This window comes from Gopherus flavomarginatus, chromosome 4 (genome assembly GCF_025201925.1).
Source record: "Gopherus flavomarginatus isolate rGopFla2 chromosome 4, rGopFla2.mat.asm, whole genome shotgun sequence".
Lineage (NCBI taxonomy): Eukaryota > Metazoa > Chordata > Testudines > Testudinidae > Gopherus > Gopherus flavomarginatus.
The window spans coordinates 91222268-91246929 of NC_066620.1; the positions used below are offsets into that span (position 1 = coordinate 91222268).

At 43.3% G+C, this 24662-nt stretch overlaps 1 protein-coding gene across 1 annotated transcript in view; it reads left to right on the forward strand.

Moving 5' to 3' along the window:
- Positions 1-24662, forward strand: part of C4H6orf118 (chromosome 4 C6orf118 homolog) — a 57723-nt gene that overhangs the window by 11631 nt on the left and 21430 nt on the right. Inside the window, 5 exon segments of the mRNA XM_050949110.1 lie at positions 2419-2541; positions 7255-7314; positions 9706-9830; positions 11741-11799; positions 21655-21851. Of these exon segments, the coding sequence (XP_050805067.1) occupies positions 2419-2541; positions 7255-7314; positions 9706-9830; positions 11741-11799; positions 21655-21851 (564 nt within the window).

A 24662-nucleotide genomic window follows, 5' to 3' on the forward strand; every position in this document is an offset into this window, starting at 1 on the left:
CAAGTTTTATATTTACAAGATCACTGCTTTTATAATTTATGCTAAGGTAAGGGAGAAAATCCTTGGAAATATTCATTTTTAGCAGGGGGTTCACAAGACTTGACTTTTAGGTGAAAGGAGTTTGCGGGTTGTTAAAGTTTGGGAACCACTGCCCTAGAGGAATATCTCTCTACTTAGTCCCAGGGTGCATCAGGGAGACCAAGAAGAGAGTAGGCAAAGGAATGAACCACTGCCTTAGAGAGACCTTCCAGGAACTGCCTGATTGTAGACTTGATGTTGCATTAAAGATGCCCAGAAAACCAAGAGTTTATAGGCCAACCTTGCATTTAGTAATTCTTCATCTGAGAGACTCAGTTACAGGTGATAACGAATCAAGAGAGACTTTTCTTCACTGGGAAGAAATATGGTCATGCTGTCAGTAGAATGAGCTAGAGAAGGTAAATCGTTGTGAATCAGAATCAGAGGAAGGAGGTTTGCCACAATTTGAAATGAAGGAATTGTATGCTGTTCATCATCATAAGCGGGAAAATGGCATCTTGCTATTAGAATAAAAGAGCAGTGTAGCCTTAATAAAAAAAAACCCACAACTGTTTAGCCGCAAAAACATTGACATTTCTCTACAAAAATGCAGAGAATATTTCCTCCAGGACAAGTTTGAGTCCATCACATTTTTTTGTGACTTTGTGAAAGCCGACTACAGTTAAAGCTGTTAGCCAGCAGCAACGGCAACCTCTGGCCTTTGATTGAATCCACAAATTTTCCTTTCTGCCTCTGTTGAGAAATATGAATGTTCACAAAGTGAAACTGTGCAACGTCTCATCACCTGAATAAAGACATCTCCCTGAAACAGGTATGATATTGAAGATAGACAGAGCACTAGAAGCATTATAGAGCAAATGTTGCAGTGGATGGGGATGGAGCAGATGACCTGACATAGCTCTTTTGTCTCTAATGCCTAAGATTTTGTAATCAGAAGAGATGCCTATATGAACAGTCACAACACCCTGAGTAAGGCCCTACCAAATTCATGGTCCATTTTGGTCAATTTCATGGTCATAGGATTTTAAAAATTGTAAATTTCATGATTTCAGCTATTTCAATCTGAAATTTCACAGTGTTGTAATGGTAGGGGGTCCTGATCCAAAAAAGAAGTGTGTCTGTGTGGGGGGGGAGGTGGGTGCAAGGTTATTGTAGGGCAAGTTGCAGTATTGCTACCCTTTCTTCTGTACTGCTGCTGGTGGTGGCCCTGCCTTCAGAGCTGGGCAGCTGGAGAGCTGTGGCTGCCGGCTGAGATCCCAGCTCTGAAGGCAGTGCTACCGCCAGCAGCAATGCCGAAGGAAGGATGCCATGGTATGGTGTTGCCACCCTTACTTCTGCGCTGCTGCCTGCAGAGCTGGGCCCTCAGTCAGCAATTGATGCTCTCCAGCCTCCCAGCTCTGAAGGTAGCAGGATGTAAGGGTGGCAACACCATACCAGGCCATCCTTACTTCTGTGCTGCTGCTGGCAGCGACCCTGCCTTCAGAACTGGGCTCCCGGCCAGCAGCCGCTGCTCTCCATCCACTCAGCTCTGAAGGCAGCACAGATGTAAGGGTGGCACCACAACTCCCCTAAAATTGCAACCCTCGTGCAAATCCCTTTTGAGTCAGGACCCCCAATTTGAGAGAGGCTGGTTTACCCCGTGAAATCTGTATAGTATAGGGTAAAAGCACACAAAAGACCAGATTTCAAGGCAGGAAACCAGATTTCACAGTCTGAGATGCATTTTTCATGGCTGGGAATTTGGTAGGGCCCGAGCCATGAGGTTATAAATGTTGCATACCTTGTCCAAGATTTCCTTATTTTTCTCACTCTCCATGCTAACAGTTTTCTTTAAAGAATGAGATGATGGATTCTAAGGGCCAGCATCCTCATCTGTTGTAAACAGGCATAGATTTGTGGAAGCCTGTGGCGTTACACTGATTTATAACAGCTGAGGAATTGGCCTTAAATGTCTAAGCAGTGATACTTAACAATATATTCAGGCATAATATACTAATCGCTGCCTATAATACTCTTCCTCAAGCTTCTCTTTATTTTCTCTTGGCTGTTATAAACAACACTTACTTTTCATTTCCAATCTGAGCCTTTCTTCTTCTTGCTGAGCAGGGTTCTCCAAATATATTTTTCATCCTGTGAACCATGTTATATGAGTGAGAGAAAATCTTTCCTTGAGTGATCTCTGTCTAATCCTTCAATCTTTCAGAAATGGCTCCACAGATCACCAGAGGGTTGAAGCACTGCTGGTTGAGAATCACTGCTTTAAAGTATATCCCTGAGTCTCAAGCCTGTGCTGTGCTGTCTGTACCTCCTAGAGCTGAGTGGGGATGACGCATCCAACACACACCTGCGTGCAGTTGTTAATTCTGATTTTTACTGCAGGAGCTCCAGAAGATCTGTGATTGTAACCGTCCCCATTTCAAACGGTTGCAGGTCTTTGGGGATGTGTTTGAAGATATTTGCAACAGCTCTTTGATATTTGGTGATATTCTGAAGGAAGTTAAAGTAAGAGATACCAGTCAGGCTTAGCATATTGTGATCTAAAGGTTCTCTAACTCCTGTTTTGTATTACCAGTGTTGTGCCCTATGCACCTTAGGGACTGTTCACAAAATGTCACTGAATCAGCTAACACTATTCTATGCAACCAGCATGTCCATGTTTATACTTTCCTTTTATTCCTCCCTGATCTCTTGGCCACACAATAAAATCACACACACCTGTTAAGTCTTCCTGTACTCCTGATATCCTCAAAGAACCTCCTAATTTGTATGTAATTGCTATGCTCCCACAGGGGTTGGATGATTCTGTCTTCATTTATGCTCTCTCCTGGCTCCTCCGCTCTATTTTGCTAAACATACAAGAGCAGAGAAGTGTTGAGTGAGAGAGCAACTGTAGAAAAAGTCAGTCCGCCTGCATGCCCAGCAATTTGAGGTGACAAAAGCTTGCTCTGCACCCCTACCATCACCAGGTATCACTTTGCTAACAGAGAGAGGGTCTTCCACAGATCCATTAAGGGGATGGCAGCATTGCCGAAGCTGTGAACATGCACACAGTCGGAGGTAGGGGCTTGCGTAGCCTATAAAGATAATATTTGCTTATATTCATATAAAAATATGTTGCAATGTAAGTAGGCCCCAAAAGGCTTGACAATAGCCAAGTGAGGCCTGGTAAAATATAAGGCAAGTTAAATAAAACAGTTCAGAAGCAAGCTGGAAATAAGTTCGGGCATAACCCCAAGTCATGTTATCTGGTTATAGCAAAAGAAGGACAGGGGACACCTGATATGGTTTTAATCAGGATGCAACCTTATTATTGGATGTCTGAGACTACCTGGCAGATAAAAGTGTACAGTGCAGGAAACTCCATGATCATTCAATATCTACCCAGGAGATTCCACCAGCACCCCTCCCACCCTTTTTTCCCCTCCCAACCTGTTGCTGGGACCTTACCATCTGCCACCCCTTGAACAAGGCTGAAGGTGGACTATAAGAAAGAGGGGTCAGCTTCCTGCCATGCCAGTCATAAGAGCCCCGAATCCCTACCCCCACTTCTGCTTCTTTAAAAAACACCTCCTTTTTAAGACCTTCACCAAGCCATTTTTTTGGTCATCTTATCTTTTCCCTGAACTGGACATCTGCCACAAGGAGATGCCAGTAATTACCATCCAGTCAGGTTCCCAGACATCTCCTAATGCCCCTGTTATACCGGCCAAAAATGTGTCTGTGCAGTTTGACAGGTGGACCCCATCCTCCTGAAATAACTCTGGTGCTCCATATGCTATGCCAGAATGCAAAATTACCGACCCTTCTATGGCTCCAAAGAATTTGGCCACCTCCCTGTTCACATACCTCCTTACCTTGTCCACCTTGGGGGGTGGGCTTCACAGCTCCCTGCCAGATTCTACATTGAAGCATATCTAACCACACAACTTTTACTCCTGGAAAAATTTCTCCATTAAGTACACCCTTCACACATTCCCAAATTGTTTTCCTCCAGGGGCACCACAATTATATCTGGTGACTGCTGATAAACCTGTCACAGCATACAGCTGTGGCATCTGCTGGTTCCATAACATACTCGTCTTTCTGTGCCATCTCAGGATTGCTTCATCACTGAATACCAGCTGAGAACCCTCAGGCAACTTGGATGCCTACCTATAAGCTCAAAAACACCCCAATACTGTGCCTGCAGATCCACACCACCATCTGCATGGCTGGTCATCCAACATCTGGAATGAAAATACAATAAATTAATACTGACTCACTACCTGGGATCATACATACATTCTGTCGGCTTCTGAATGCCAATATCTAATTGCTTGATTTGCTTCTGCCCCCATGCTCAGCAGTGCTGCTCTGGTGACACCCCAATCCTGAATGAATGAGAATCAAATTCCTGGGTTGGCAGTACCAGCCTTGTCAGTCCCTGTCTCAACACTGTAACGAACTGGTACATTGCGAGGGGACTCCCGTCACCATACATAAAAAGAGGCCCACCCCTCTCTAGTTGTATCACCATGTATACCTTCAAAGCCTCCATGGGTTCAGCCTCACCACCCACCTGTAGATTAACAGATTCACCCCTGCCTCCTTGATCAGTCATTGACCATCACTTCTTGCCCCTGCCAGTATCCATCATGCAGTTCCAAAACCCTTCCCACACCCACTATTGCAGCAGCTTCTGAACCCTTCTCTCACTTTCTGCTTGTAAATCACTATTCCCCCTCCCCCGGCAAGCCAGACAATGCCCTCCCCCTGCAAGGGTGACCATATTTCCCAAAGGGAAAATGGGACATCATGTGGGGCTAGCCTGAGCCACCCCCCTCTCCCCCAAAGAGCTGGCACGAGTCGCTCACCCGAGCGCCCCCCCCCAGCATGGGCTACCATTGCTGCACCCCCCACCCCGCACATTCCTATGCACCCCGCTTTTTTGACAAATGTGGGCATTTGTCTCGTTTGCTCTTGCCAACTGATCAAGTCAGCAAGAGCAAATGGGACAAATGCCCACTTGTGCCAAAAAAATGTCAGGACAGGGCTTAAAAAGGGCACTGTCCCAGTCAAAATGGTCACCGCACCCCCCAACTTAAGCTGCAGTGTGGTCATTTTAACATGGTTTGCTCTTAACTGGTTTTTACAAGTGTTTTAAATACATTGTTAATGTTTTGGAAAATGTTAGTGGTATGGTATTTACACAAATGCTAATTAAAATCATATTTAATGTTAAATAGCCAATGAAAAATAAAAATATATTTAATCATGGTAGTGGAAATATAGGAATGATAAAAGGTATGTTTAATTTTAATTATTTAAGGGGTGTTATAATTGAATATAAAAAGGGTAGCCCGCGACTTTTAGCTTAGGCATGCCCATCCACCATCAAGGAACCGCTAGAAAAAGGATTATACCCATTTTCTTCATTTAGGGACTAATCACCTCTAAAAATGCCTTATTTCACCTTAAAATGTAAGTATAAATGCAGCATATGGTTATATTGTAATGACTATTTTCTTAACTATTTTATATTAAATAAAGTTCTTAATGTTATCACTTAATGTGCCATTCATAGTCCTTCACTAAATTAAATTATCTATAACCAGCCTGCAGGTTCAAGCCTTAAAAAGTTCAGTTTGGTTTTTTCCCTCATTTTTAAACTGTGAATTGGAAATACATAAATCAAACGTTACACTTGAAGGTTTATAGCAATTACCTAGTTCTCTTAACATAATTTGACAAAATTTTCAACCTTAATAGGCATAGAGCACATGACATTAAAAGGTACTAAATCCTGAGTTTCACAAGGTCTTTAACTGTGACTTTATTAATGCCACAGACTCTATCTTTCCTTATATTTTCAATATTTGCCTTTCATCTTCATTTAGGCTGCTGTTCTCCAGTTTCTAAGGGTTTGTCTACACTATGCACCTTTTAGTGACACGTCTGTGCAGCTACAGCTGTGCTGCTAAAAGCGCACAGTGTAGTCACTCTTTGTTGGAAAGAGTGACTACATTGCCAGCAAAATACTTCCACCCCCAATAAGCAGTGGCTGCTTTGTTGGCAGGAGAGCGCTCTGCCGACAAAATGCTGTTCACACCGGCACTTTTCATTGGCAAAACTTTTGTCGGTCAGGGTTAACCTTTCAGTGCCTTAATTTCCCTCTCTGTACAATGGGGATGATAGTATTTTCCTGTGTAAAGCTCTAAAGGTATGTCTACACTACCCACTGGATCGGCAGGCAGTGATCGATCCAGCAGGGATTGATTTATTGCGTCTAGTCTAGACGTGATAAATTGACCCCCAAGTGCTCTCCCATTGACTTCTGTACTCCACCACCACGAAAGGCACAGGCAGAGTTGACGGGGAAGCGGCAGCAGTCGACTCCCTGCAGTGAAGACACTGTGGTGAGTAGGTCTAAGTACATCAACTTCAGCTATGTTATTCACGTAGCTGAAGTTGCGTAACTTAGATCGATTCTCCCCCACCCCCAGTGTAGACCAGGCCTTAGAGATGTACCTATGAAAAATACTGATGACTGTATTATCATCTAGCTGCATTAGTCAGTGTTTGTTATCCCCCCTCTGTTTCTGAACTGTCGTCAGGTTGAAAGATAACATTTAAAACTCTCTGGACATCAAATCTATTTGTCCCTCCAACCGTACCCTGGTGATAGTGACTTTAATATGGAACAGAAGCTAAAAATTCAGTGACGAAAATTGAGTTTCACTCTTTCTGTTCTGTACATAGTCGAGTCATGCCATTGCCATTAGACAGTGCCAGGCTGACATACCATCTGATATTTGAGAGGGAGAGAAATGGCAACATTTCACACTTGTTAAGAAAGTGAACACACCCCAATGCCTTCCAACAGTTGGCAGTGGGTAATGGCAAAAGGCAGGAAATAGAGTACTACCTAGGATGAATGGCAGCGAGAAGGAAGGAGCGGCGGGTTGGAAGAGGGTTGGAGAACAAAGACAGTCTACATTAAAGGAAGCTCGAGGGGGTGGAAAGAATGCACTTCAGATCGGTATATTTATTAACAAATGACATGACCCAACTCTTTCAAATGACTTCAGTGAGATCAAGACCCCACTCATTCCTAGCCCTATCAGAAAAGGTTATTGTAGAGCACATACAGTATGTGAAGTGAATCCGGTCTGTATAATCTCTGAACACTGTTGATAATTGTTCTGTAATGTTCCTCATTTCTCTTTGTTTGTTTAGAATGAATATGAGCTCTACATGGTGATACTTCTGGATTCTCTGCCTACAACACAATACCAGGTAATAGGCATTTGCCAGTGGCAGCACAGAATGAGGTCACAAGGTCAACGTTACTTGCATTCAAAGCTTGGAAAACAGCAAGCGGAGCCAAATGCATAAGTTAAAACTTCCTTTGGATACATGCAAACAGACACATGCACACATGAGCGCACACAGACACAAGTTACATGAAACTGAACAGCCCTTGATTATTTTGTCCTGTGCTTTAGACACATTTAGGACCACTGAAGGTGATGTGCACTTATCTTTGATACAAAGATCCAAAGTCTGCCCATTATTTCACTGCTCATGAGGACTTCTGCAGGAGCACCAACAGCAAAAGGTTAAGGTGGAAGCAGATTTCAGGCATAAAAACAGAGTTGGCAGAAACAGCATGAATTGAATGTGTTGAAGCAGGTCACCCAACCAAGAACTCTGGCTGTGCAGTATATGTATTATTGGGGACTTTGACTTCATTAATGCATTTTGCATCTGCACACTGTTCATTCTGTGTTAAGATATTTTCCATTTTCTTCTGTGGTCCAAAGGGGGAATTTGAGTAGAACGAATGGCTCGGGGATTCATAATTTAAATTCAGTATTATTTATCTCTAAGTCAGTAGTTGAAGCACCCACAGAATGATAGTGACTTTTAGTCACTACCACTGACATCTGTTTTGTTGGTCTCTTGAGTGAGCTAGCGGTTTCACTCCAATTCCTAGTGGACTTATATCTGCGTCATAAAATACCACCCACACGAATGGGAAAGAAAGCATTCTGAATAAGTACCAAACTGCAATATCCAGCTATGTGTAGACACGTTACATAAAAATATGTTCACACAGGCAGATGTTTAAAGCTAAGAGAGTGGGGAGGGTGCCTCCAAGAAATGTTCTGCACAGTGGTTTTGTGGGGAGCACAAAATCTGAATTTAAACTTTGGTATTTGTACTGAAAATTACACAGAGCTGTGTAAACATTTCAAGCCAGAAACTCCTGTTGAAGGCAATTTTGTGGTGTATTGTTCCCTTAAAGCAGGAAGAGAATTCCTCCTGTGCACGGGAACTACCACTGGAATGAAACTGGTAAAGTTAGCTCCCTGTGCCTTCTACATCAGCTCTCTGCCCCCTCCCCTTCCTTCCCCTTAGCATAAAGGGAAGAAAAAGACATGTCAGAAGTGTTCTGGGGTGCAGTGCAGGCAGGACAGGGAGGGGGACTGCCATGATTCACCTTATTCTCCAGCAGCATGTAGCCCTTTGGGCCAGGGACTGGGTAGCTTTGAATCAGGTAGCAGAAACTGTCTCTTTAAGGGTATGGATCCATAGTAGCTGGGAACATGCTTCCCAGAGTGGATAGACAGATGCATACTAGCTCCACTTGAGCTAGCCCACTAAAAATAGTTGTGTGACTACAGACCCAAGGAGTCAGGTAATCTGGTGTGTTTGTTCTCAGGGGGGCTAGCCCAAACCGCCACGCATGCTGCAGTGACCACACTGCTGGTTTTAGCACTCTTGCTCAAGGAGAGCTAGGGCACATTCATCAACCTGTACGGGGAAGCATGCTCCCAGTTGCTGTGTTGACACACCTTATTCTCTCTGCCAATTGTTTTGTTTTCCGCTGTATTATATATTGCTGTCATGAAGCTCGTAACACAAGGATACTGGGTGACATTTTAAACTTTCATTTTGCTTTTACTGTGAAATATAAAAGTAATCATTTAGGTCAATGGTCTCCTGCCAACCACAAGTACATGATTTTGTTGTAGGCTCAAGGTGAAAATCCTGTGGGAGTAAAATCCAATGGGAGTTTACCATTTACTGCAATGGGGTGAGGATTTCACCCTAGGTACCACCTCCCTTCCTTAATGGTACTCTGTGCTGGGGTCCTGGTGCTGCTGTATTACTATGATGATCTGTTGAAATCACAGTGGAACGTAATGATGAACCTGGCACAGCTGACAGCAGTGGAAGTGTGCTTTATCTAGCATAACTAGACCATTAATCCCTCTCATTGCTTCTCTACTGTGTATCCCACAAGCAGCAAAGCCTTCAGCTGGGTAGGAATGGAAAGACAATCAGCTGGGAGAGACACAGCATTGTCAGTCCTTTCTCTGTTGGTAACCACCTTTACTTTACCTTTCCAGTGTCTCTGTGGAATTAGAATGAATTGTCTATTTACAGAAATGAGTGTTTTTCTGGTTCATCCGTGGAAGTGTTAGCATTAGCACTTATCCTCATTCAGAAGCTTCCCTCAGAATTGATTTTTCACCTAAATATATATATATATATATATACACTGTGCTAGGTCCTGCATATTCAGTGAAGAAAAATTGTACAAGTTCTTGCATGTTTCTTCCATATGCCCGTTATAAACATGCATGTCCTCGTATTTCACTCCTGTTTATTTAATCTCAGACACTGATGGCTCAGGTGAAAGGTATGGGGAAAAGACCCGTGAAGACACAAGAAATAGAAGCGATCAGGCGAGAAGTACAGACCCTTGTGAAAAAAGCCAAAAGTGTCTTGGAGAGAAATGAAGAGTAAGTGCCATAAGTGTAAGAGACATGCAAACCAGATGTGTTATCTCACTCTAGTGCCTAGTATGCATAGAGGATGAGAGTCTGTTACTACTGCAAAATAAATGGAGTTATTCCTAGCTCAAGTTGTTGAGTCCATACTGGACTGTTGAAATCTTGCTGGTGACCCATTCACATGCATTGGAGACAATCCATTTTTTGTTTCAAATATTATTACACCTACACTCATTCAATCACATGCTCCTGCCTCCAACACCCCTTCCATCAAAGTCAAGAACTAACGAGTCACAATCTAACCTAGTTGACTTTTGCCCCCTTTTGCAAAAGTCAACTAGGTTAGATTGTGTGTGAGCTACCTAGGTTAGATGACCTAATAGGTCTGTTTATTTTGTTGTGTAGTTATTTTTATTTGATCAAAACTGTGTAAATAATGGCATTAACACTGTGCTTTCCAAACTTATTATGTATGATTCTATGATCATTACGATATTAAAGTGTGACAAAGCCTTGTTTACACCAAAGGAAACTGCAGCAAAAACAAGTAGCTAAATAACAGTGGCCAAACAATTATACCAAACAATTATACATGTGTGTAGGTGTCTACAGAGACAGATTGTGTGACAGAGTGGTATGGGAGAAGGCTTTTATTGATATGAGTTTGGGATGGCTCATAAGAACAGTCATACCAGTTCAGACCAATGGTCCATTTAGCCCAATATCCTGTCTTCTGACAGTGGCCAGTGCCAGATGCTTCAGAGGAAGTGAACAGAACAAGTAATCATCAAGTGATCCATCCCCTGTCACCCATTCCCAGCTTCTGGCAAACAGTGGCAAGGGACCCTTCAGAGAATGGTTTTGTGTGTTGTGTTTGGAGTGTGTTGTAAAACTTTTATAACATCTCACAACTTCATGCATTCTGTATATGCACCATATCTTACAAATGGTTAGATTTTAAGAAAAATGCTATTTTTACTATTTTCTGTATTCTTCCAGTAGCAAACCCAGCTGCCTTAGTTACCATGAATCCAAGTGTGTTGGGCTCAGAGGGAATAACACAAACCTCCAAATATGAACTAAAATAGTTCTTCAAATTTGTGAAAATGTTAGGGGTAGAAGTCCATTATCACAAAATCTTCCAGGACTAGAAGGGAGTCTGTGTTACAAGAGAAACTGAGGATTTCCCTGTCTCAATAGTATCTTCATTTCTGCCACTAGTAATCTGAATTTAAAGCTGTAACATTTTTAAGTTGATCAAAGGTGTTACTGGTGGAGGTCTGAATTTTGCTTGGAATCATGTAATTGGTGGTGGTGGAGGAGGGGGAGAAGTAGGAAATGTTTCTTGGTGGATATCTTTTTAAAATGGCATTTGTTTGAAGCTGCTTGCAATTTTAAAATGAGTCCAGGGGACATGGATTAATCAGCAGAGAGCAGGTGAGGAGGGCCAAGTATGTGATCAGCTGATCATCACATGAGTCTGCAATAGATTATATGGATAGCACTCCACATATGTTTCTAGGCTATGAGTGTATCCTACCATGTGTTTAAATAATGTGTAGCTATTTTCTCTCTGTTGCCATTTTAATGTTACTTCCTTCATGAAACAAGGGCTTAATGTGAGGGTGCTTTGAGTCTGCAAGTTTCTCAGAGCAGGGATCATGGACCAAATTCTTCTCTGATTTATATCACTCAAATCCAGAGTAACTCCAGTCACTTAACTGAATTTACTATTACTCTGCATTTACACAAGTATACTTGGGCTCATCATTTGGCCTATGAATGTCAGTGGGAATTCTCACATGTATAAGAGCTGCAGGATTACCTGAATTGCCTTGGCTCATGTCTAATCCGCAGATTGATACTCAAAACATGGCTGTGATCACATTAACACAGTGTTCTCTCTTGTTCCACTCTAGACTCAGAAATGAATTAGAAATTCAGCTGTGGGTGAGCCAGTCTCCTGAGAGTAAAACTGGTAAGTAACAATACAGTGTGGATTTACAGAAGGGGTGTCTTGCAAGAAACAAATAAACAAACACACCCCAACACACACATATTGTGAATCAGGGTACCAAAACACACTAAAACTAAACAGCTTCTAAAGAAAAGCAAAGAAATATATCTCTCAGTGGTGCTGAGCATCTTGTGGGATAATATTTTTCTTGCCTTTCATTCTAGGCCTGATAAAGCCCAATGAAATCAATAGGAGAATTTGCATTTATTAAAGAACACAGGGTATATGCCATACCAGATAAGACCTGTGGTCCAACTAGTTAAGTATGTTATAGCCAGCAGGAGATACCTAAGATGTGAGATAATCTGACACTTCAAGAAGGTCTTGTCCTGATCTCTAACAGTCAGAGGGCAGGTTAAGTTGTGCAGCATGAGCTTCCGTAGTCCTTTCATAAACTCTTTTAAGCATCAGCTATTATAACTCTGGACAATCTTGTTATTTATATAAATGTCTAATCCCTCTTTGACACTTGCTAAATTCTCAGCCTCAACAACATCCTGTGGCAATGAGTTCCACAGTCTAATTCTGTGCTGCATGAATAATTATCTCCTTTGATCAGTTTTGAATTTGCCTTCAGTGAGCATTGGATCAGAGTTTTCAGCTGATTCAATAAAAAAAAAAGAGTATGTAAATCTGGAAGCTCATGAAAGGGCAAAAAGGAAGGAGACTATTTTCTGATGAACTAGGCCATTTCTGAATTTCTATAAAATGTCATCAGGGCAGAATACAGTATGCGAAGACTGACTGCATAGTGCATCTATATTTCATGCATTTGTTAAACTTCTGTATTTATGGCAAATGCAAAACATGGATTCTTCACATAGCATGTGACCATATAACATGGTAAGCTTCTACACTGGAAATAGAGAGAATAAATAGCCACATGAGTTGTTAAGGTGAGATGCTTTCTGACTGTCTCTGATAGCTGCTCCACACATATGTTAAATACTACATGGCAGCTTCTGAAAGAGAGGCTATAACTCTGTTTTGGCCCATACGCTCCTTCTCAATTAAATACAGCATCATACCCAAGGCTGCATGTGATCTGTTATCAGTGCTGTATTTTAGGTGCTACTGTCATAAACAGATAGCTAAGGGTTAATGTCTCTTTCACCTGAAGCACCTGACCAGAGGACCAATCAGGAAACCGGATTTTTTCAACTTTGGGTGGAGGGAATTGTGTGTCTGAGTCTTTTGTCTGTCTGCCTGCTTTCTCTGAGCTTTGGAGAAGTAGTTTCTACTTTCTAGTCTTCTGTTTCTAAGTGTAAGGACAAAGAGATCAGATAGTAAGTTATATGGTTTCTTTTCTTTGGTATTTGCATGAATATAAGTGCTGGAGTGCTTTGATTTGTATTCTTTTTGAATAAGGCTGTTTATTCAATATTCTTTTAAGCAATTGACCCTGTGTTGTATCATCTTAATACAGAGAGAACATTTGTATGTATTTTTCTTTCTTTTTATATAAAGCTTTCTTTTAAGACCTGTTGGAGTTTTTCTTTACTTCAGGGAAATTGAGTCTGTACTCACCAGGGAATTGGTGGGAGGAAGAAATCAAGGGGAGATCTGTGTGTTGGATTGCTAGCCTGATTTTGCATTCCCTCTGGGGGAATAGGAAAGTACTTTTTGTTTCCAGGATTGGGAACAGAGAGGGGGAGTCTCTCTGTGTAGTTTCACAGAGCTTGTGTCTGTGTATCTCTCCAGGAGCACCTGGAGGGGGGAAGGGAAAAAGGATTATTTCCCTTTGTTGTGAGACTCAAGGGATTTGGGTCTTGGGGTCCCAGGGAAGGTTTTTCAGGGGGACCAGAGTGCCCCAAAACACTCTAATTTTTTGGGTGGTGGCAGCAGGTACCAGGTCCAAGCTGGTAACTAAGCTTGGAGGTTTTCATGCTAACCCCCATATTTTGGACGCTAAGGTCCAAATGTGGGACTAAGGTTATGTCATGAGTGGCAGTGGTGGGAGGATCTAGACAGAATCCAGAAGCCAGTAGGAATATTATATTTTTCTTTTCTCTGCTAAGGGATTTTTAGCAGAGAGAAACAGTTTGGTTTTAAAAGGGAACCAGAGAGAATTTTTTTTTTCTGCTCTCTCTGGCAGTTTGTGGCTTGCATGTTAAGCAAGAAGCCATTACCAGACTGTTAAGGGTCTTTTGTCATGCAATAGCACTCCCATTGAGAGTCATTACCAGCACTATATATATATGCAAATAAAGTGGTTTTTCTAGTTTACGCTAGAGAGAGAAAAGGAAAAAAGCACTGTTGCTAGGCAGACTCCAGGAGGCAACAGAGCCTGCAGTTCAGAAGATAAACACCGGAGGGCACCCCAACACAAGAAAACAGGAACCATGACTTCTAAGGCAAAAATTGAGGCCGAAGAACAAATCAAAGAAGCTGAACACAGGCGAGAGATGGAAAAACACAAACAGGAACTGGAAATAAAACAAAAAGAGATGGAGATGAAAGAAAAGGAAGAAAGCATCAAACTGGCAGCCTTCCAAAGAGAACAGGCAGCCCAAGAGGCAGCACACAAAAGAAAACTAGAAGAAGAAGAGGTGGCCTACCGAAGGAAACAAGCAGAAGAAGAGTTGGCCCACCGCCGAGAAATGGAAAAACAACAAAAAGAAATGGAAAAACAACAAAAAGAGAATGAAGAGAAGGAAAAACAGAAAAAACATGAACTGGAGTTGGCAAAAGCTGGGCTGCATGTGCCAGCCAACCCTAACAACCCGGCGCCAATTATTGCTCCACAGCACAGGAAATTTCCCACCTACAAGGCAGGTGATGACACCGAGGCCTTCTTGGAAAATTTTGAAAGAGTCTGTCTTGGGTACAGCATTCCCGAAGACCAGTACATGGTAGAATTGAGGTCACAGCTCACTGGACCTTTAGCAGAGGTGGCAGCTGAAATGCCTAAGCAGCAAATGAATGACTATAAACTTTTTCAAACCAAGGCCAGATACAGAATGGGGATAACCCCAGATCATGCCCGTCGGCGTTTCAGAACCCAAAAGTGGAAACCAGAGGTGTCATTTCCCAAACACGCCCACTACATTGCAAAAAAACTATGAGGCCTGGATAACAGGAAACAACATTCAAACCTTGGAAGAACTGAACCTCCTCATACAAATGGAGCAGTTCTTGGATGGTGTTCCTGAAGACATCACACGGTACATACAAGATGGAAATCCCAAAGATATCGCTGAGGCGGGGGAAATTGGAGCCAAATGGATGGAACTGGCAGAAAGCAAGAAAGCTACTGTCAAGGGGAACGATTACCCCAGGGGGCACACAGACCATAAACCCTACAACCGAGGACAGCCAAAGACCCCACATACCACCCAAGTAAAGCCACAGATACCCTACCCTTCAACCTCACCAGTCTCCAGTAACTCACCTCGGCCCAGTGACCCATCAGATGGAAGATGCTTTAAGTGTAATGAACTGGGACATATCAAGGCCAACTGTCCCAAGAACACCATGCGAGTGCAATTCATTACACCACCATCACACCAAAGATCCCCAGGCCCGGATGCCTCTCAAATACCCTTGGAGCGAAGGGAAAATTTGAGAGTGGGCGGAAAGAAGGTTACTGCGTGGAGAGACACGGGGGCACAAGTGTCAGCTATCCACCAATCCTTCGTTCACCCCAAATTCATCAACCCAAAGGCCAAAGTGACAATTTACCCCTTCATGTCACAAGCTGTAGACTTGCCTACAGCTCAACTGCCTGTCCAGTACAAAGGCTGGTCAGGAATGTGGACTTTTGCAGTCTATGACAATTATCCTATCCCCATGCTACTGGGGGAAGACTTGGCCAACCAGGTGAGGCGGGCCAAGAGAGTGGGAATGGTTACACGTAGCCAAACCAGGCAAGCTTCCAGACCCATTCCTGATCCTGAGCCGTCCACAGAGGCCCCGACTGTGTTACCAGAGACCCAGACAGAGGTAGTGGACCCGGATTCCATGCCTACCACTGAAACAGCCACAGCATCTCCAGTCCCAGGCCCGGAACTGGAACAGCAACCAGCACCAGCAAGTGCAACCACATCTTCAAACTCAAAGCCAGAGGGCGCCAGCGAGCCAGAACTGGCAGAAGCACAAGACAGCCGTACCCAAAAGGCTCAGCCAGAGCCTGAAATAACCTCAGGTGCACCAGCGGAGAGCGGTTCACCAGCAACGGAAACAACCCCATCACCTACATCGCTTCCAGAGGGACCAAGCCCAAGTCCACAGTCTGAGGAAGAACTGGTGACCCCAGCCTCAAGGGAACAGTTCCAGACTGAGCAGGAAGCGGATGACAGCCTTCAGAAAGCTTGGGCGGCGGCACGGAGCACCCCACCGCCTCTCAGCTCTTCTAATCGATCCCGGTTTGTTATAGACCAAGGACTTTTATACAAGGAAATTCTTTCTGGTGGACACCGGGAAGAATGGCAGCCGCAAAAACAGTTGGTGGTTCCAACTAAATACCGGGGGAAGCTCTTAAGCTTAGCCCATGATCATCCCAGTGGCCATGCTGGGGTGAACAGAACCAAGGACCGGTTGGGGAAGTCCTTCCACTGGGAGGGGATGGGCAAGGACGTTGCCAAGTATGTCCGGTCTTGTGAGGTATGCCAAAGAGTGGGAAAGCCTCAAGATCAGGTCAAGGCCCCTCTCCAGCCACTCCCCATAATTGAGGTCCCATTTCAGCAAGTAGCTGTGGATATTCTGGGCCCATTCCCAAAAAAGACGCCCAGAGGAAAGCAGTACGTACTGACTTTAGTGGACTTTGCTACCCGATGGCCAGAAGCAGTAGCTCTAGGCAACACCAGGGCTAACACTGTGTGCCTGGCCCTAACAGACATCTTTGCCAGGGTAGGTTGGCCCTCCGACATCCTTACAGATTCAGGGTCTAATTTCCTGGCAGGGACCATGGAAAAACTGTGGGAAACTCATGGGGTGAATCACTTGGTTGCCACCCCGTACCACCATCAAACCAATGGCCTGGTGGAAAGGTTCAATGGAACTTTGGGGGCCATGATACGAAAATTCATCAACGAATTCTCCAATAATTGGGACCTAGTGTTGCAGCAGTTGCTGTTTGCCTACAGGGCTGTACCACATCCCAGTTTAGGGTTTTCACCATTTGAACTTGTGTATGGTCACGAGGTTAAGGGGCCATTACAGTTGGTGAAGCAGCAATGGGAGGGGTTTACGCCTTCTCCAGGAACTAACATTCTGGACTTTGTAAGCAACCTACAAAGCACCCTCCGACACTCTTTAGCCCTTGCTAGAGAGAACCTAAAGGATGCTCAAGAAGAGCAAAAGGCCTGGTATGACAGACATGCCAGAGAACGTTCCTTCAAGGTAGGAGACCAGGTTATGGTCTTGAAGGCGCAACAGGCCCATAAGATGGAAGCATCATGGGAAGGGCCATTCACGGTCCAAGAGCGCCTGGGAGCTGTAAACTACCTCATAGCATTTCCCAATTCCTCACTAAAGCCTAAAGTGTACCATGTTAATTCTCTCAAGCCTTTCTATTCCAGAGACTTACAGGTTTGTCAGTTTACAGTCCAGGGAGATGATGCTGAGTGGCCTGACGGTGTCTACTACGACGGAAAAAAAGACGGTGGCGTGGAAGAGGTGAACCTCTCAACCACCCTGGAAAGTCTGCAGCGGCAACAAATCAAGGAGCTGTGCACTAGCTTCGCCCCATTGTTCTCAGCCACCCCAGGACGGACTGAACGGGCATACCACTCCATTGATACAGGTAATGCTCACCCAATCAGAACCCCACCCTACCGAGTGTCTCCTCATGCCCAAGCTGCTATAGAGCGGGAGATCCAGAACATGCTACAGATGGGTATAATCCGCTCATCTACCAGTGCATGGGCATCTCCAGTGGTTCTGGTACCCAAACCAGATGGGGAAATACACTTTTGCGTGGACTACCGTAAGCTAAATGCTGTAACTCGTCCGGACAACTATCCAATGCCACGCACTGATGAGCTATTGGAGAAGTTGGGACGTGCCCAGTTCATCTCTATAATAGACTTAACCAAGGGGTACTGGCAAGTACCGCTAGATAAACCTGCCAAGGAGAGGTCAGCATTCGTCACACATGCGGGGGTGTATGAATTCAATGTCTTTCCTTTCGGCCTTCGAAATGCACCCGCCACCTTCCAGAGGCTGGTAGATGGTCTACTAGCTGAACTGGGAAAATTTGCAGTTGCCTACCTCGATGATGTGGCCATTTTTTCAGACTCCTGGCCCGAACACCTACTACACCTGGAAAAGGTCTTTGAGCGCATCAGGCAGGCAGGACTAACTGTTAAGGCCAAAAAGTGTCAAATAGGCCAAAACAGAGTGACTTACCTGGGGCACCAGGTGGGTCGAGGAACCATAAACCCCCTACAGGCCAAGGTGGATGCTATCCAAAAGTGGCCTGTCCCACGGTCCAAGAAGCAGGTCCAATCCTTCTTAGGCTTGGCCGGATACTACAGGCGATTTGTACCCCACTACAGCCAAATCGCTGCCCCATTGACCGACCTGACCAAAAAGACCCAGCCAAATGCCGTTAAGTGGACTGATAAGTGTCAAAAGGCCTTTACCCAGCTTAAGGCGACGCTCATGTCTGACCCTGTGCTCAGGGCCCCGGACTTTGACAAGCCATTCCTAGTAACCACAGATGCATCTGAGCGTGGTATAGGAGCAGTGCTCATGCAGGAAGCAACAGATCACAACTTCCATCCTGTCGCGTTTCTCAGCAAGAAACTGTCTGAAAGGGAAAGTCACTGGTCAGTCAGTGAAAAGGAATGCTATGCCATTGTGTACGCCCTGGAAAAGCTACGCCCATATGTTTGGGGACGGCGGTTCCAACTACAAACTGACCATGCTGCACTAAAGTGGCTTCATACTGCCAAAGGGAACAACAAGAAACTTCTTCGTTGGAGTTTAGCTCTCCAAAATTTTGATTTTGAAATTCAACACATCACAGGAGCTTCTAACAAAGTAGCTGATGCACTCTCCCGTGAGAGTTTCCCAGAATTCAGTAGTTAAAAAGTGTTCTTAAAATGTACAAGTCTGTTAGTTATATACTTAGGAGTATATGTAAAGGTGTATGTGTTGTATTAATCTGTTTATTTTCAAGTTCTACAAGGAAATCGCCGCCAGTGAGCTTCCCCACTGTCTGCAATTTGGGGGGCGTGTCATAAACAGATAGCTAAGGGTTAATGTCTCTTTCACCTGAAGCACCTGACCAGAGGACCAATCAGGAAACCGGATTTTTTCAACTTTGGGTGGAGGGAATTGTGTGTCTGAGTCTTTTGTCTGTCTGCCTGCTTTCTCTGAGCTTTGGAGAAGTAGTTTCTACTTTCTAGTCTTCTGTTTCTAAGTGTAAGGACAAAGAGATCAGATAGTAAGTTATATGGTTTCTTTTCTTTGGTATTTGCATGAATATAAGTGCTGGAGTGCTTTGATTTGTATTCCTTTTGGATAAGGCTGTTTATTCAATATTCTTTTAAGCAATTGACCCTGTGTTGTATCATCTTAATACAGAGAGAACATTTGTATGTATTTTTCTTTCTTTTTATATAAAGCTTTCTTTTAAGACCTGTTGGAGTTTTTCTTTACTTCAGGGAAATTGAGTCTGTACTCACCAGGGAATTGGTGGGAGGAAGAAATCAAGGGGAGATCTGTGTGTTGGATTGCTAGCCTGATTTTGCATTCCCTCTGGGGGAATAGGAAAGTACTTTTTGTTTCCAGGATTGGGAACAGAGAGGGGGAGTCTCTCTGTGTAGTTTCACAGAGCTTGTGTCTGTGTATCTCTCCAGGAGCACCTGGAGGGGGGAAGGGAAAAAGGATTATTTCCCTTTGTTGTGAGACTCAAGGGATTTGGGTCTTGGGGTCCCAGGGAAGGTTTTTCAGGGGGACCAGAGTGCCCCAAAACACTCTAATTTTTTGGGTGGTGGCAGCAGGTACCAGGTCCAAGCTGGTAACTAAGCTTGGAGGTTTTCATGCTAACCCCCATATTTTGGACGCTAAGGTCCAAATGTGGGACTAAGGTTATGTCACTATCAGTATCTTACTCATTATTATGAACGCACGTTGCATATGAAAAGTGCCGTATAATCAAACCAACTTTTGCTCTTTCATCACTCGGGAAATGTGCTGGCCCAAATTCCTCTCTGATGTAACTCCATGCACTTCAGTGGACTTAGCCAGGGCTGCATTTGCCTTGCTATGTTTCTACAGCTTGGCACAGGCTTTGAACTCCAAAGCTTTACAGCTGTCCCTCTCAGAAATGATCATTGGCTCTAGATCTCTGACAGAACTAATGAATCTGAAGTTTCTAGGCCAAGACATTTCTCAGGGATGGCTGTGCATGAAACAAATTAAAAGACTTATGAACTATGTGAAAACACTTCCCTTTTCAAAGTCTTGCATCTCAGAAATGCTGGTCCAATTAATCCCAAGCTCTCCTCCCCAACATTTTCAAGATATTAGACAACTGTATGTGGAAAGCTTCAGATGAAAAGGAATTGCAAAAAACAAAATCAGAAGGGGCTGAATACTATGCTTAAAAACCCAATATGAGATTGAGGCCCAAATGTGCTAGTCACTATACAAACACATAGTAAGAGACAGTCCTTGTTCTGTATGCTTATAGTCTAAATGGACAAGACAGAAAAGGTGATACTACTATTATTCCCATTTTACAGATGGAGAACTGAAGCACAGAGAGATTAAGATATTTGGCAAAGGTCACACAGGAAGTCTGTGGCATAGGCAAGAATGGAATTCAGGTCTCCTGAGTATAGAACCTTAACCATAATGATAATCTTTAGCAGTTTGTGCCTTCAAAACCTTTACAAACAATACAAATTACTGCATTGTTTTTAGCAAACCCCTCCTCAAAACTCACCTCTGCTGTGAGGCCTACCTACAATGGACAGGTGGGTATGCTGTGACCGTTGTTTATTATACCAAATATGATCACTGGCAGGTCTATTGAAACTAAAGGCAGAAATGTGATGCCTCCTGTTTCCTGGTGGGGGCTGAGTGGAAGAAGATGATGCTCACTGCTTGGAACAGGAAATTTACACTGTATACACTGGACTTCAATTGGTAAAACTTTTATCATTCAGAAAGGGATGTGAAAAAAACATATAACCCTCGCCCCCCAGAACAACTGAAGTGTTACTGACGAAAAGCGCTGATGTGAACAGTGCTTTGTTGAGCTCTCTGGTGACAAAGAGCGGCTACACTGCACACCTTTTAGCGGCTCAGCTCTAGCGGCACAGCTGTGTCACTAAAATGTGCGTGGTGTAGACGTAGCCTAAGTTAGAAATGCAGGTAGCTGCAGGGGATGGCAAGCATGTGTGCAGTAGGGGAGGGTCATCTGGCTAGAGAAGGATCCTTGGTTTGAGAAGAACGTTAGAGCATCACCATAACAAAACAGTGTATAATTTCTGAAGGGTTATTTCTAAATAGTTCAGCAGATACTTAGCAGTGATACTTCACTCACTAACTGGGCAGATTTTTCATTCTTTTGTTAAAACACCCAATCAATGTTATTATCTGCTAGGAATGAACCAGACACTATCATACTCATTGCGCTGACAGACAAGATATAATTCCTAGGTACCATACATGCCTGCAAGCTGATTCGTCATCTGGCAATTTCTGAGAAAAGAGCATGTGATCTAATTTCTCATTGGCCTCTCTGTAGACGTTTTGCCATTTTCACTGGGTCCTCAAACTGAGATTGCAACAGTTTAGCTCAAAAAAGCCAAATAACTCTCTGGCAACACTGTGCTATTAACCATGCCTGCCTTTTTATAGTTCCAGAGACCTCCGGTGACCATGCTATGAAACTGCCTGAAGAGAAACATCTCTCCTTCGCTGAACAGATTGAATCTATGAGGTGCCAAGTTCTCGCTAAGTGGGAGGAAATGCAAGCGATAGAGAAAGAGATTCGAGAAACCATGACTCATGCTGGGATGGCAAATACTGTAGAGAAGACGGTTAAAGACATAGAGGCATGGCATAATTATTTCTAAACAGCTTCTATCAAGTTTATTGGTGCCTAGTTACTTTGGTGATAGGCTCTTTAGAAGAGACAGATAGTGACTCAGTTGCCTGTATTTTCTCCTCTGAGAACATACCTCTCTACTCCTTGTACTTATACGGCCCCAAACACCATGGTGTTTAGGCTCTGATCCTGCAATGTGATGCATATGGGTGGACCCCCACGTTAAAGTAAATGAGCTCTGCAGACACAGGGGTCTGTCTGCACACACCACTTTGCAGGATTGAGGCTTTAGAGTCATATGTTATTTAAAGTACATATGTTAAAATATATAAGTGATATAGGTGCAGGGTCTGATTTTTTTTTTAAATTGATGTTCTCTCCTTTTGCTCCTGCACTTGGTGGGTGGTAATAACTGTGTGCGCCGGTAAGGTCATAACAGGTGGGATTTTCAAAAGCACTCTGTTGGCCTAACTCTTCTCCTATTGAAGACGATGGTAAAACTTCCTTGGGCTTTAAAGGAAGCATGGTTGGGCCAGCACTGAGCACTTTTTAAAAATCCTACCAGCAGAGGAATAAAACTACAAATATATGTTAATAATGTTTGTTACAAAAATTATCATCTATTTGTTTGTATTCCAGTAACATTCAGAGGTCCCAGTCAGGCTTGGGGCCTCACTGTGTTGGGCATCAGAGATAGCCCCTGCTCCAGAGCGTGCAATCTAAGCCTCTGATCTTGCAGAGACTTAAGGGCCTAACTTTAGCTCTGTAACTGGTCCTATTGAAGTCCTGGGACCACTGACGGTATGAAAAGTCTAATGTGTGTAAGCATCTGCAGGACTGGCGCCTAACACATTAAAAACAGCATTCTCTTTACTTTGGAAATTGTGCTGCTAGCAGTACCACAAGCGCTCAACAGAGCCATACTTTCTCTGTCCCTGATCAGGTGACTAGGAATCCCAGGTGTCTTAAGTGAAGTAATTTCCTGAAATCAATTAAAAGGTGAATATTCTCTGCTCATGCAGAAATTGAAATGTGGCACAGTTAATGAGGGATAGACATAATTGGAATACACCTCTAAGATACGGGGAGGGAAAGCTCAGTGGTTTGGGCATTGGCCTGCTAAACTCAAGATTGTGAGTTCAATCCTTGAGAGGGCCATTTAGGGATCTGTGGCAAAAATCTGTCAGGGATGTACTTGGTCCTGCTCTGAAGGCAGGGGATTGGACTCAATGCTCTTTCAAGGTCCCCTCCAGTTCTATAAAATTAAAAAAAACCATTCAAATATTTCTCCCAACCTTTTATCCCCTGAGGCTGAATTTAGTCTTCCTTCAGGACATCAGATTCATTCAGTTTGTTGTGCTGGTAGTAAAACAGAGCAGCCATGCAATTGTGTAGCATCCAGGAACAAATATGAAAACAAACACACAGACCAAAAATCATGCACACTCCACACTTGTCTTTTCCAGATCAAACATGCAGACCATCATTGTGTTTGCTGGGTTTCACTTGGGTGCCTTTAAACTGACTGGCTACATTCCAGTTCTTTGTTTTGCCTGCCAGTTTTTTCAATCTTGTCTTCTTATCGAACTGTACAAGACAGAAAACTGTAGTTCACTTTAAAAAAAAAAAACAAAAAAACCTGCTACCCACAAATGACACACACTCGTTTGGAAAGAAAGTCTTGACTCAGATGAATGTATAGAGTGTCAATATATTAGATCAGAGAATAACAACTATAAGCCACCAAAGTCTTCCTTATTTGTACTAGCATAGAAAAGGTATAAGCCCAAGATGTTTTCTGAAAAGTTTATTTTGCAAACTTATCAACAATGCATGAGCTATGCCCCTCACAGCTAAATAAACAATTAATTTCTGGACAAAATGTGAAGCACCTTAAGAGAACAAATTCTTTTCTCTGCTCCAGAGATGCCTATTAAAAGGGATATGAGTATCCAGAAGTTCCTTATATGGTTTTAACTTTGTTCATGTCATTTTCATTTGTTTTATTTTTTGACCAACTTTACCTGAGCTGGAATGAGAGAGAGCAGCCAGCAGAGGGCAATATTGCACAGTGCTCTCAGCCTGAGAGACACAGCAGCTGTCTGAGGCAGGCCTGCCCAGTGCTTCATTTGCAGCCACTCCAGGCACTCTCAACAAGTATATGAACTCTGGGTGTGAATTGACCCTCTATACCAGTGGTTCTCAACCTTTCCAGATTACTGTACCTCATCAGTCTGGCATCCCCTAAGTTGCATACCCTGACTTCAAAATGATTTGCTTACAAAATCAGACATGAAAATGCAAAAGTGTCACAGCAACTATGACTGAAAAATTGCTTGCGTTCTCATTTTTACCATATAATTATAAAATAAATCCTTTGGAATATAAATATTGTACTTGCATTTCAGTGTACAGTATATAGAGCTGTATAAACAAGTCTTTGTCTTTACCCTATTTTCGTTTGTACTGACTTTGTTAGTGCTTTTTATGTAGCCTGTTGTAAAACTAGGCAAATGTCTAGATGAGTTGATGTACCCTCTGGAAGACGTCTGCGTATTCCCAAGAGTAAGTATACCTCTGGTTGAGAACCACTGCTCTACACAGTCTGAGACATTAGCTCCTCCAGCAAATGGTTGGTTACTTAATCTGGGTCTGTATGTGTAAGGTGTATATGATTTCAAATTGTTATTCATAATAATAAAGGTATAATCTAAACCTTGCACCCACTGGATATTTAGACAAAGGTCAAGTATGCTATCATTTAAGAAGAGCAAGCTAATTGAACTAACCCATCTTCGTATTTCTCCTAACACTGTGA